General features: G+C 38.4%; 1 protein-coding gene across 1 annotated transcript in view; it reads right to left on the bottom strand.

The window, feature by feature from the left end:
- Positions 1-4,803: 4,803 nt before the first annotated feature.
- Positions 4,804-14,538, bottom strand: part of hhipl2 (HHIP-like 2) — an 18,142-nt gene continuing 8,407 nt past the window's right edge. The window contains exons 4-9 of the mRNA XM_007569494.2: positions 13,148-13,479; positions 12,876-13,002; positions 12,597-12,742; positions 12,436-12,517; positions 7,689-7,771; positions 4,804-6,068 (exon numbers count right to left, since the gene is read on the bottom strand). Of these exons, the coding sequence (XP_007569556.2) occupies positions 5,536-6,068; positions 7,689-7,771; positions 12,436-12,517; positions 12,597-12,742; positions 12,876-13,002; positions 13,148-13,479 (1,303 nt within the window). The 3' untranslated portion in view covers positions 4,804-5,535. The remainder of the gene's footprint in view (positions 6,069-7,688; positions 7,772-12,435; positions 12,518-12,596; positions 12,743-12,875; positions 13,003-13,147; positions 13,480-14,538) is intronic.

Genomic DNA, 14,538 nt, shown 5'->3' on the forward strand with positions numbered 1-14,538 from the left:
AGGAATTATCTCCACAGCATCATTTATCGTTACACTTTGATTTTGTCATTTGTTCGTGAATCCAGACAGTGTGGCTGTGGACTTCTGGATCTCACTGCCCCAAAGTCCGGCAGTGGCAGTAGCGACATACTGCCATACCGAAACTCATTGTGTTCAGTTTGTGTTGAAGTTGACTTTACCTCAGTTGGTAAATGTAGCGATCTCACAAGCTCTATTCCAGACAACGGCACTCCTGTGCAAAATCTCCAGGTTTTTACCTTTTTTTTTCTTCCATGTGTACTGTATGTTCCCAACTAACAGCATAGAATTGCTTGTGAATGAAAATACGGGTCTCATGTTGAAATTACAAAAACCGTTTTTATTTACTTCTGTAATTGCGCTCGCAGTGGAGGGAAAACGCCTCCCCTGAGCCCTCACAAAACACAGCAATGGTTCGGCTGCAGAAAAAACTTCTGACTTGAGTTTCTCTTTCTGTCCCAGTGCTGGACTAAATGTCCGGTGCGTTACTGACAGGGAGACAAATAAAAAGCCTAAGTCTTTGAAACCGGTTTAGTAGTGGTGGGGTTATTTACTATTTTCTTCTTTGTTTTATTTGATATCTATTTCTTATTGCTTTGCTTGTAGGACTAAAATCGTCTTGCAACAGTTTTTTTTTCTGTTTCTTATTTATTCTGTCTGTTAAAAAGTTAAAACTATATGTAAAATTCAATCAAAAATACTTTGAATTGGGAAGGGGGAAAAAACCCAGTTTATTAGGTTCAGAAGAAAATTCTTTGAGGGCGATATGGAGAATCGCCCTCCATATCGCCCCGCCTGTCGCAGCAGTAAATCTCAGCCGTCATTTTCTCCATATCTTTATCAGTCTCTCTCTCTGTCTCTCTCCCTCATTGTTATGAAGGAATGTTTTGGCCCGCTCCTCTTCCCAACGTGGCTTCGGTCCACTGAGACGTGCAGACGTTCGTTTCTGCACGTCTCTCCTCAGGTCCAGTCTGAGGCTGAGGTCTGTACTTTGACTGGGCCACTACTACAGTTTGCTGCTGATTGGTTAACCAACTGCAACTGCATTATATATAAGTTCCCTCCTAAAAGCATCAGTTTTATTTGTTGTTGTCATTTTGAGCTTCTGTATTTTGACTATATTTAATCTTCAGTAAATAATGACTGTGTGGAATCTGTTGTGTACATTTATGCTCTGGAGGATTAATGCCATTTTAACAATTCGGTAAGGATGAGAGAATATTTATTACTTACTTTAATTTGTATTAGAATAATTTTATCTAACAAAATTACAACGTGTGACATTTTTTAAATTAATATTCACTCCTGATTTTTAAACTTTAAATTGTAAAAACAGTGGAAAGGAGAGTCAGGAGTTTACCTTTCTATAGCAATTCATTGTTGGCTCAAATTCTCAGGAAACGAGCTGAATTCAAACAGTGTACTATTTCAAAGCAGCTTTTTAAGCATGGAGTGGTTTCTTTATAGCTTCAATCAGTATGTTATGCAACAAAATGAAGACGATTTTTTTTCAGAAATGGATGTTTTTTCTTATTTTTCTCTGTTTGTACTTTACCACATTATGATACTTGGTTGTTTCGACTTTCAGTTTCAGTCATTTTCTCTCTGTGATAATTTCTTTACGGTCTTTTTCCGCATATCTTATCAATTTTAGTTGATTCCTTGTGTTAGTGCTGTTCTTCTTATTGTCAGGGATTTTTAAAATTAATTTGTTTCGCAGTATTTGTTTCTGTTACTATTTAATTTTTCTCTCCATTCTTTTTTATTCTTATACTCTGCTTTCCATTAGCCTCCCTTCCCAGCTGTCAGTCATCTCCACCATTTCCACATTAATTTACTTATTCGCCACTGGCTCCTTACGTCACTTCCGTCCTCTCCTTTGGTCCCGTTTTTCCCTCTGAGCGCCTACTTTCCTGGTTTTTTAAGTTTGCTGTTTATTTAAATAAACTTTGATTAAATACATTCGCAACTCCAGTCTACATGTTGGTCCTATACCACAAAATCGCACATGATCAAAATATGAATCTCAAAAACTGACGTTTAGTAGTTATTTATTAGAGGACATGTTTACAGTTTTGTTTAGTTCTTCAGTTCAAATGTATCTTACAATTTTTGAAACTTTTTTTTTTTTGAAAGGGACATTGAAGAAAAAAAAATTCAAATAAACTTTGTGGTGCGCACGAGCTAATTTGTCCTGCGGACCAAATGCTATCTGGTTCGCTCTAGGAAGTTTATTTTTTCCTTCAGTGTCACTTTAGGGACTCCGTAAAACTCTACCATTGGATGGGAGTAAAAATAGTTGTCGTACATTTATAACTCGTAACTTCCGCTGCCTTGTTTGGATAATTAAAGCTTCTACTACGTGTGGACGGTGGGGATAATCGGCTCCACGTGTTGCTATAGATTCAGACTGTCTTGTCTGTGTTGCAGCTCCGCTTCGTGACCCAGTTCATCTCTTACATAACTGAATCAAGATCAGAAATACTCTTTCAGGGGGTTCGCATCAGCAAAGCAAAGAACCCACCCAACGCGTTGAAAGTGAGAGGTCTGACTGATCAGGGATGATTTGACTCTCACAGCTGCAGTGCAGCGTCTTACACGAGAGAATCGCTGGAAATCAGAGTACGGTAGTTTGATACTTCTTTAGCGCAGGCCTGCAAAATAATGGGAAGAGCATGAAACTTACAACTTTCTTGCAGCCAGACATTTACTCAAAGAGGACCAGTGTAGACGCTTGTTGTGCTCAATCCAAGCTTATTAGTGGAAAATTAAGTGGAAGAAAAACATGTACAGGTAGAAATGGGTACACAAGCAACCGGGATAACCAGATGGGTTGTGAACAAAAAGACTTTAGGATGATTTATTTATTTATTTACTTTTTGCCACTTGTGCGCCTTGCCACAGCTAACAACACTTCGCCACACTTTCTGATTTGATTTAAAAAAGATGCTTAATTCTGCTTTTTAAGGATTAATCCTGCACTGAAATAAGAAAACAAATGATATAGCCTACCTTAAGAGTTGTTACATGTAGTATAATTAAGTTTCTCAAATATGATTTATTTAGGTTTGTTTAACATAAAAACTCAATAACTAATATTTACTTGGATAAACTTATTTTTGATTTACTTGTAACGAATTAAGTCAGTCTTTTAATTTAGATCGCCTGTTCTCTTTGAAATATTTTTCAATAAATAGGCAAAATTCTGATCAATGTTCAGCCAAATAAAGATGTTTCACACACAATACTGTTCTCCATGTCTAATTTTTATTTGCCATAGCATGAACTCGGACAATGCAATCTTTAAATCCAAAGCAGCTCAATTAATAAATACAGTAAATGACAGACCTTTTGGGGGGAAATCAAAGAAAAGAAAAAGTCACATTGTATCATTATTTTCAATCATGTGACGGGTGGGATGACTATGAATTGGAGGAAAAAAATTAATTTGATGCAATTGACCAACAGAACGTATATGGAAAAATCTCGCATGTGCATTTGTACTGAGGCCTCTTTACCCTGTTGCCTCTAAATAAAAATATAGTGCAGCATTCTAAAGTCATCAAAAGATTTATGTGTGGGGGAAAAAAGAAAACAACCTAGGACATAAAATCCCAAGTTGATACCTTGGAGACCTGAGGGTGTGTATACTTTTGTTAGAAACATTTTGTTCAAAAGTGCAATGCAGAAGGGATTTTGGCAGCCATTGTTGACGTCTCTGTTTCTAGTATTGGTGGAGGAGAAAAAAAAAAACAAAAGGGAAAAAATAGAAAGAAATTGAGTTAAAAATGTCACCTCAGCTGCTTCTTCTTTGAAGTATAAACTCCAGCTTGAGATTTATGCGACCCCGGAGTGGAGCGCCGCACGTGGAAGTCAGATGGCTTTTAATTTACTGCATCTCGTTACGCGAAGCCACAATGACCGCGGCTGCGCTGACGATCGGTGCTGCGGCGTCTAATTACAGACGACTGCGGACATGTACGGACACTTTAAATGTTTATTTTTAACCCCCTGTGTGGCCTGTGAAATCAGCCCCGATCTAAAAATGCTGAGCTCAGTTTAGTTATTGTCGGGTTCTGTGCGTGCCCGTTGCTATTTTAGACTCTTTTTTTTGTTTTATTTTTTTGATATGCTCCAGATACAGACGGGCGTCAGAAACCGATGGTTCTATAATGGATAAAAATAAAACGTAAAGGAAGCGGTGTAATTACACGCGAGGCTGCGTGCTGCTGCGGCCTGCTGCGCGTTAAGGGACTGGCTGGACACTCTGGCAGATGCAGAAGGATTGTTGTGGATTCTTGGAAAACTGGAAGATGCGGTGACCTTGCAAAAGTATTGTCATGCAAAAGCCAAATTCTTATGTATTTTATTAGGTTTTTAAGTTTAATTCTTATGATATCCCAGATGTCTGCAGCCTTCGCAGTCCGGATAAATGAAACTCGTTCAGAGCCGACAACTGATCAATTTTCATATCTGCTATAGGAAATCTGGTGTAGAACTTTAGCAAAAAGATGACGTTTATATATTTTCTTCTGTTGGATGTTCATATTTCCAGAAAGAAGAAAAAGATATATATGTTACTGCTTCTTTTTGGTGTCGTTTTGTTGTTGAAATGTAACACAACTATTCCATGAAAACAATGAAGTGGGGCTTCAACTATGGATTATTTTAATAATCAATTATTCAATTGATTGATCTGTCAATTAATGGAGCATTCTGAACATTTTTCATTTAAGAACCTAAGCCGTTTTTATATTAGAAATACACTTTAAAAAATGCAAATAAACAATTCGATTTCTTCCTTCTTTTACATAAAAAGAAACATTTTATTGCCTAAAATGTAATGATGTAGGATTTTATTTAGCATACGCTTAACAATGTGTGGCAAAGGATACAAATGCAGCTAAAAAACATTCTTCTTACATCAACATGTGAACCGGTAATAATTTTTGGATTAACCGATAACTGAATAGTAAAAGGTACTTAGCTTTTAAGATATTTTTGAAAATCTGAAATGTAAAATGTATATTTTGTTTGTACACTTTTGGCTTAATTACTGCTCTGGCTGTGTTGTTCTTTGCTGAGCCTGTAAACTCCCGGTAACGACTAATCGATTACTAGCTTAGTTGATGATTATTTAGGTAATCGATTCATCAGGGCTAATTCGATTAATCATTTACTTGGTGGTTCTGGAGCTGCAGGTTCCTCTGCTCTGTGACAGACCAACACTTAGATAAAATCAAATCCAGTTAGCTGCATTCAAAAGTTATTCAATTAGTAAACATTGAATCACCTGCATCTCGTACACATTTGAGCACAACTTACTGAACACCTAAATCATTAGCTTAGCATAAACTCTCTGCAGTCTGAGGAAAAGGTGGAAGGTTGTGGCCGTTTAGAAGCTGAAATCTGCTAATTATGTCTTTTTGACCAATGGCAGAGAAGCAAATAAGCATATTCTTTACAACAAAAAAGCTTAAATATACAAAGCAGCGATATGCTAACTTTTTATTGTTTTTACAGTGTTCCAGCATTTTCTGTGTGCTTGCTTCTCACCCAATGCACCTTTTGTACTTTGCTTTTGACATTTGTCTTGGTTGCGTTGTTGAAGACAAGACGCTCCCTCTGAGATGTTTTTACGTTCGGTCCTGTTGTCATCCGTGGATTACTCCTCTTTGAGGTGATCTTGTTTTCCCTTTGGCTCTTCTTACCATTTAAACCGTCTGTGGCGGTCTGGGTTGCCTTCGGTTTCGCCTTGGCTTTGCCGGCCGTCTTCGCAGCCGTCTTCTTCGTTGGTGGTTTTGTCTTCCTGTTCTTGTTTATCTCTTTCTCCTTTAGCTTTTTCTCTTTCTGCCACGATTTGTTCTTATTTTTGCCGACCGGCTTGGTGGGTGTTTTCCTGTCCGGCTTGGCGGCAGCGGCTTTCGTTGTGGTGCTAGCTGCAGTGGTGGTGGATCCGTGCTGACCGCTCATCGCCGGCGGTTTGGTGGCCGGTTTGTATTTTCTTAGTAGTGGTCTGGTCGGTTTCTCGTTTGTCTTCAGCACAGTCTCTGGAACGACACGCATGCTAGCAGTAAGTACTTGATTTTTAACAGCTCTGCAGCCAAATATTTTGTACCTTATAAAAATGGAGCATTTGGCAACCGAAATCGGGTTGGGGAGTTTGAAATGTTTGGCATTTCCCTTTTTAAATGTGTTTGATGTAAAAACAGGAGACCGCTTTTAATAGTTTTATAATGTACCAAATGTGGCCGTGCATCTTTGGTGTAAAAGGGAATGAAACAGAGAGAGTACGGTTTTCTAAAGACAAGTACATTATGATGATACTGCTCAAAAATTGATTTATGTGTTTAATTTTTTGTAAAGGTATATTTTGAATAACTCTTTAATATTTTTTTAAATTAAGATTAATTTTTTTAAAATAAAAAAAAAAAAGCTAAACTAATCTGATTCTGGTAATTTAAGTTATATAATTTTATCCACTAACTTTTTTTTTCCAAATAGAAACTGATTGAATTTGATATTTAATTTATGGAAACTTAAAATAATTTGTTCACATTGTCTTTTTCTCCTGTCAGTCACACAATTTAAACAATCTTTAGACCATTTGAATAGAAACATTGGTTTCTGAATCTAATTGTGACCCTAAAATCGGAATAAAATCGAATCAAGTGTTCACATTAAAGTTTAAATTACTTTTATATCAGGATTGTTTAAATGTTTACTCTGTTTCACACAGGAAGATTATCGATGACGGACTGCTTCCTAGCTTCATTTCCGGTATGAAAAATCATCAGATTTCGTGTAAATGATCACCAAAAGCAAAGCTGACAACGGTTCAAATGGCTTTTGGATCAACTGCTGTCATGTTTTTCAGATTGGATTTGTTTTAAGAAAGAACAAGTCCACTTTGGTCTTGGCTCCTCTCAAACTGGCTGTCAGTTTTAGCCTTCGGGACCAACTAATCTGTATTTATATGAAATGAAAATGCGAAGGCCATCATCTGCTGCAAGACAGGAACAACTTAGAGCTGACCTTTTACACACACATAGTTACTTTTACTTCAGCTTTTCATATATGTGTCTTGTAGTTAGGTGTTACTGATGATCTAATTACAGAAAGATGTAATTTACTGAAATATGTGTGTGAACCAGTTTGGATGAGTCTTCAGACTGGGCATGTCCCAGCTGGTTGTGGAGTCTTTTAAAAAAAAAGTTTGTTCACTTAAAGCTGATTTAAAAGTTTTGGACAAATTTGTCTTTCTTCAGTTCCAGGTATCTTTGGATTGGAAAGCCTCAGATGCAACAATCTGCTTTTAAATCACATGGCGGTATATTTTTGTGTGTTATTTATTCTGCCATCTTAGTGCTCTGGGAGCTCAGTGCCATTTTTGACACGGTAAACCACAGTATTATGTTTATTTTTAAGACTTGGATCATGTTGTTTGTAATTAAGGGATCAACATTGCGATGGTTTTGAATCTCGTCTTGAGGCTGCATCGTCAGAGTTCAATTGGTTGATGCGTAAGTGCTCGTCCCTCAGGGCCAAATTGTTAGCCGTGACCTTTTTGCCCTCTATAACCTCCCTCTGGGTTGAACTTCTTAGAAAGCACAGTTTCACATCTCATTAGAAAGCTGATGACATTCAGTGTTGATGAGCGTCTTACTTACGCTCACTGGGGATGAATGGAAACTTTTTCCCTTTCACCTTGACAGGCAGAGGTTTCTGCTTGCATTTCCCTGGAGGAGCTCTCCTGCAAAAGTTCACAAGTTAAACTCATTAAGTTGTCTTCTAGTAGTATAACTGCTATTTATGACATAAAAAAAACTACATTTGAAATTTTTTTTTCTTTCAGGTTGTTAAATTAAGCCATAAAACGCACACAACTCAGCTTAAAAATGCTCGTTTGTTCTTCGACTGGCAGGAAGTTCAGGATTAGTACCCTCACTCTATTCTGAGACCCGACAGATGTTCCCTGGAGCAAAAGCAGGCAACCTCTGTAATTTCTCCCTCCATCTATAGATGTGTACTATGTGTTATTTACGTAGTGTGTGTGCTTAAATTGCTCACTGTCGGCAGTGTACTCGGGGTTTTGAGATCAGGGCAAATTCCTCCACCCGTTCCTCTGTGTAAATCTGTGAAACAATAATTTGAACCTGAATAATCTCAAACACAGCAAGCAGTTAAAAAAAGTTAGTGAAAAATAAGGTTAAATGCTTGTATCCAAACCTTATTTATATCTTCTTTTTTTTTTTTTATCAGAGAAGCCTGTGATTGTGCTGATCTCAGAGACATCTGTGTTTCTTGACTCTGGCTGATCTGGAAAATAAGTTTTATTGACCTTAGTTCTACTTTCAATATGATGATCCCACAAGACCTTTTAAAGAACCTGGGGTCACTTAGCATCAGCGTTTCTTTGTGTAGCTGTTTGTAAGGCTTTCTCACAGGCAAACCCCCAGACGGTACGTTTTTGGGGAAAAAACCACCTTTAACGCAGCCATCGTGATCACTGGGGTTCCGCAGGGCTGTGTTTTAAGCTCCTCAATAGCTGTTTTCTCCATTCAACACGCAGTTGTGCAATCTGACTCTAATCTGACTCTAATCTGACTCTAATGGAAACACAGCTAGTGTTGGCTTTGACTGCTGCGCCAATTATGAGCTGAATTACATTATAAAACATAACAGCAGTGCGCCTCATCGGTAATAAGATGATGACGCAAACAGAGAGGAAGTCAACCGACTCAAAGCCTGGTGTGGCAACGACAACCCAACAAGAGATCACTGTTGACTTCAGGAGAATGTGAATGCCACAACAGCAACCCCATTTTCTCCGAAGTCTGAAAACGCCAAAATGTCCATCTTCACCACTTCCATACAGGAAGTCCACTCTAAGCACGCTGACCTGCGACGTCTCAGTCTGATTTGGTAGCTGCTCTACCGCCGAACACAAGGCGCTTCAAAGAATCGCTCCCATCTGTTCAACAACGACATTATTTATGTTGCCAGAGCAGATCTACCAAGTTTATAAAATATCTCACTCACCCCACATTGTTAGACTGTCTGCCCTTTGGAAATGGTTACTGCAGCCTGCACTGCAGAACTGGATTTAACAGGAGCTTCTTATTGTTGGTAGTGGCCATGTGTGTTGGCACACACACCGTCTTTTGTCCTGTGTTGAGCTTTAAGAAATACAATTTCGTTCAACCCTGTCACATAGTATGAATGACAATAAAGTCTGCCAGTTTAATATCGTGCTAAAGTAAAAAGATCCAAAACTGATCAGGACTGAAAGATAATTACAAGTCAGATAAACTTAATAAAGGTGGGATTTGGTCGGGTTTTCTACTTCAAGAAAAACGGATCTGTTCAAGTCTGATCAAACACAAAACTGTTTAAAAAAAAATATATTTTTTTTTTTCATGCACCATTCCTGCAACAACCACCACTGTCTTTACAGAACATCCACCCAAAAATAAATAACAGCTTTTTATTTTTGCACCAATCTCTCCAGTGATTTCTGAACTGTCTTGCATTCAACTCACACCATAATAGTTTCAAGCATTATTCATTAAAATATGCCTCACTCTTTCCATCCTCATGTATATGTGGATTTATCCAGTGGCTGACACAATGTGTAAATAACAAATTTTCTTCTTGAGTTTTTTTTTTATTATCCATGTAGGAAGTATAAGTTTGCACACTTTTTTTTTATTTTGTGATGATGCGTTTAGCTCTATGAGGAGGAAGGTGTTGCACTTCATTTACAGTGTCGTTTTCCTTCTCTGCACAGCATATTTGAAATGACGAGGCGTGCCGCTGCTTTGCAGAGAGTCACTCTGGGACTGATTCGGGGAATATGTGGTTAAACCTTTCCCAGAGTTAGTTTGGGAGAAATGGAGGAGAAATCCTAAAAGCTCCTGTGCAGAACTCCGACTGAACAGATGTTGGAAACGTGGCCGCGCTCAAACCTGTGTAAAGAGTTTACACCGGAAACTGCAGGAGCGAGCCAAATACATATATATTTATATTGAATATTTAAAATATTTAGTCGCGATGACTGATTATGATTTTTCCCGACACTTTATTTTCTTCGTACCCTCAGAAATAATAGGGTTTTTTTTTGCTTTAATAAACTTCATGGAGTATTTTAAAGCGTTGCATATAGAGCTCCACATTCCTGATGCATCACAACTGCAAGTTACCAGTTTTTTTTCCCCAAGTCCAATACTGTCCAGATGTTTTTTTCTTTTCTTTTCTTTTTTCTTTTTTACATTTTTTTTTATTGATTTCAAGTTGGGACATTTACATGAAAAGACTCAGTCATCAGAGCGAAAGAGGCCTCCAGAGGAAAGACGACCCCGTCTTGCCTGTCCTCTTCATAAGCCGATGTGAGGCCTTCTGCATTTCTAGACTTGAATTTTGCACATAAAGTAAGAATACTCGTGTTGAATACTTAATTAAACGTGCAAACTAACGTTTGAGCATTTTGTTTGCAGCAATACAGTGTGGAATCCTGCATGTTTGTTTGTTTTCATTTACACACGTTTAAGTCAATCATGGAGGCTGGTGACACAGTAATGCTACTGGAGAGATGAACGGATCACATAAATAAAATATTATCTCACTTAACTGGACATTTTATGTCTGTACAAAGTCCCTACAAGGTTTAATCACATTCTTGGATTTACATGAAGACTGAGGAGCAAAGTTGCATTTTTGAGCTTTTACTCTATGTTCAACATTTTGACCTAGAGAATTAATCTGAATGTAAATAACGGAAGGCAATATCTCAGTGTTACAGATGACACCCCAAGTCAAAACCAGGAACCAGAAGTGGAGAATAAAAAATAACAAAAACCATAAATTTCTGAGAAAATAAGTAATATGTTAGCATAAGTCATAAAGAAACCACCCTCTGCTTTATGTAGCAGTTTTGGAGGTATAAAATGACAAACTTTGTGTTGACAGAGTGAACCTGAGCCGTTTCAGTGTGTTGGGGAAACCGGCAGCTGGTTAACAAACTGGTTTTATTTGGCTATTTGCACACTTTACAGTTCTTGCTTTCAGCCAAAATGCCAAACGCTTGAAAGGAATACATGGCTAATTATCGGCGCCACAACATCTGAAGAAGACAGACGACGAGACGGAGAACATCCTCAACTCTGACTGTGAATGCCACAAGAGAAGAAAAGAAGATTCTCTACTTGGGACAAAGTTTCACCAGCACACAAGGTGCCGATGGATTCTTTAGCAGCGGAATGAGAGTGGAAGGACAAGAGACGGAGCGAGAAAATTGTCCTCACAATTATTGTCAGAAACATCTCTATAGATTCCTGAGTTTGCAAACGAAACCCATGGAAGAAATTTATTATTTCTGCAACTGAGCTACGAAATAACTAGAAGTGATGAGGTAACGGTTTTCTCTTTATGTGTTTTGTCTTTATGTCTGCACTGCATAATGCAGCGGTCAATAAAGCATCCAAACTCATATCGACTCAACAACGGGGCCAGCAAACTGTCCAGATCCAAATCCAATCGGATATTTACAGCAGATATTAAAAGGAACAAAAAAAGTCCTTGACAAGACTCCGTCCTGCGAAGCGCATCTGTCAGCTTGGTGTGTTGGAACCTGACTGATTGTTTCTCCAGATTGAAATCGAAGCCTCAAAGAACTCTGGGTCACAAAAGCCAAAACTGGAGCAGCAAAGGAGCCATGTGATCCGTTTCCAAGGATGATGGACAACTTCTCTGAACTTTGAGTTGTATAACCTCTACTTGATTTGTTCTTTATGAATGGTTCTTACAAAGCTAGAAAGTCAGACTCCAGCTAATGAGCTTGGTGTCATATCTGAAGTATTTCATTACACTGTCTCTCTTTTGCTACGAAGTCACGAATCTGGCAAAACATCCTCCAGCAGCACTGAGTATCGTTGATACGGTAAAATAAACATTGTTTGAGTAACTTATGTAGCGTGTCTTGATAAGTATCAATACCACTTTAAATATTTAATATTGAATTCAACTTTTAACAGATAAATTGGAAATTTGCACATCCAAAAAATTAAATTTGTTTCAAAAGTAAAAAAAAAAAAATTTTAATTCAAAACAATTTTTTTTTTTTAATTTTTTTTTTTTTTTTTTTTGACAAAATGCACTTAGTAAGAAAGTGGCGTCTAGCCCACTACCAATAAGTTTACACTTACTTTTTTTTTTTTTTTTTTTTGGTTAGCAAACTTTCGATTTTTCAAATTCAAAACTTTCTGAATTTTTTTCTCGAAAATTTCCAAGATTAAACTAGGCAAAAATTTTCTCGTCTGTTTTTTTCTATCTACAATGTCCTTAATACGCCGCCGTTGTATTCTGTAATGTGATGTGTAATGAATAATAATCTAAAAAGGTCTGTGCATGATGCCGTACCTGGACGGGTCCATGAATTTAAACACTGTTCCGGTCGGGGACATGGCACTGGGGTACGAAGTGGCCAGAAAATACAGCTCCCCTGACAGGAAATCACAAACAGATGGTCGAATGGAGGAAGAAGAGTTGGACCTCGTAACGAGGAACCGAGCAAAGCCAACCTGCTTCATCTTCAGCGAAGGAGATGATGAATTTGTGGTGATGATTGATGAGTCCAGGGAAGGAGCAAGTTGTTGTACTACCCATGCATATGCTCTTCTCTATCCAGGTCCTTGCTGCTTTGTTTTCCTCCAATGCCATGAGCCGACTAAACGAATGAAAGGAAAAATAAAAGTCACAGATTTTACTGAGAAGTGTATTGTGAGTCTATATTCCTTCTCTTAAGGAGCAGGAAGCCTTTATTTTTAGTCTGGATTTGGCTCAGATTAACACAATCTTACCCAGTCATGAAGTCTCCAAAAATGTACAGGCCGTTCAGATTTGGTGATTCACATCCTCTGTACACATACCCCCCTGTCACAGACTTCCCGACATGATGGCTATATGCAAATATGGGCAGGATGTCATCTGTTGTGGCAGAGAAACGCACGTCGGACTTTACTAAAAATCTAGCGGATGGAAAAACTCTTCCGCCAGAAACGGCAGGTGGTGAAAGTGTCGGAAAATGTCTCCTAGTTTCCACTTTTAACGGGAACAGGAAGGAGTTACTTACTCAGAGAGGCGTTCTGGCACAGCTTGATGTCGTAGCACTCGAAGCCCTCCTTCGCCCTCCACCCATAGTTCCCCCCTTTGACGATGATGTCGACTTCCTCGTAGCGGTTTTGACCGACGTCTCCGCAGAAAATCCGGCCCCGGCCGTAGCCGCTCACCGGGTCACCGCGGTCCACCGAGCATCGCCACATGTTCCGTACGCCGTACGCGAACACCTCTGGCCGAGCGTCCGGGTCTCTGGAGAACGGATTGTCAGGTGGGATCCGGTACGGTTTCCCCACCGGGTCGCTTCCATCCACATCGATGCGCAGCACTTTGCCCAACAGAGCACTCCTGAGTAACCAGATTAAAAAAAGGAGTAACGCACAATATTGAATTTTTAGTCGATATCCGATATGCCAATGTACTAAAACTCATTTGGTCGATATCCGATATCAATACCAATATTTTTTCCCTACACCTACTTACTAAAACTACATGACTTTCTCTATTGTGGAGTTAAAATACTGCATTACCTTTGTCAATTTAGCCTGCTGCCAATGCTGCCAAATGCAAAGGCTAAAAAAGGAGGCAGAAAATGATGTAACACTTTCAACTTTCATTATGTTTAATGTCAAATTTATTCATATTTACAGTTCAGGCAGGTACAGCGCTTATGATTCTGGAAAACTTACCATAAATCAATGACAGACGAACGGAGGAATGTATAAGAACATTCCAGATAAGAAGCTGAAGATATATAGAGTGTGTATGTCTGTGCGGGCCAACAATGCTTCAAACATCAGAAAATCTATTGATTGGTTTCAGAGAAACTCCGGCTGCCAGAGCAGCTTAGTCTGACACCGAACTCACATCCAATTCAGGGTTTCCCCCAGAAAACTTGCTAAGCCAGGTGGTCAGGGCGTCGAGGCGGTCCAACGGTGGTCCACCGTGTTTTTGTATTAAAAGATGTTAAGTTGACAGGAAATATAAAAGTATTACTGTGTAATTATATGTTACGGGAAAAGATCTCCAGTGAAATGCTATTTAAACCCACAACTAGTCTAAAAACAACAAATTTGCACTTCTGTTTAATCCAAATTAAGTCAGCGGCTCCATCAGGCCCCCAAGGGCTTCAAGGGCCCCATAAACGCTAATATTTTAAAACAGACCACAGATACATAAATGTTTATTGAGATTATCAATGCTGTTAAATTTTATTCAATTTTTTAGGCATACATAAATTAAATGTTTTTAAATTGTTTAACATTTAAATACAAGATTTTAAGGAGCTGGCAAGTTTACTTTGTAAAACTTCAAAGAACAATATTCATAGTTAGATTGTTTTGTTACCATAGCAACAATCTGATGCTGTAAGTTTAATCTTTGAATTTACAAATCCAATTTAGTAAA

This window comes from Poecilia formosa, unplaced genomic scaffold, assembly GCF_000485575.1.
Source record: "Poecilia formosa unplaced genomic scaffold, Poecilia_formosa-5.1.2 Scaffold241, whole genome shotgun sequence".
Taxonomy (NCBI): Eukaryota; Metazoa; Chordata; class Actinopteri; order Cyprinodontiformes; family Poeciliidae; genus Poecilia; species Poecilia formosa.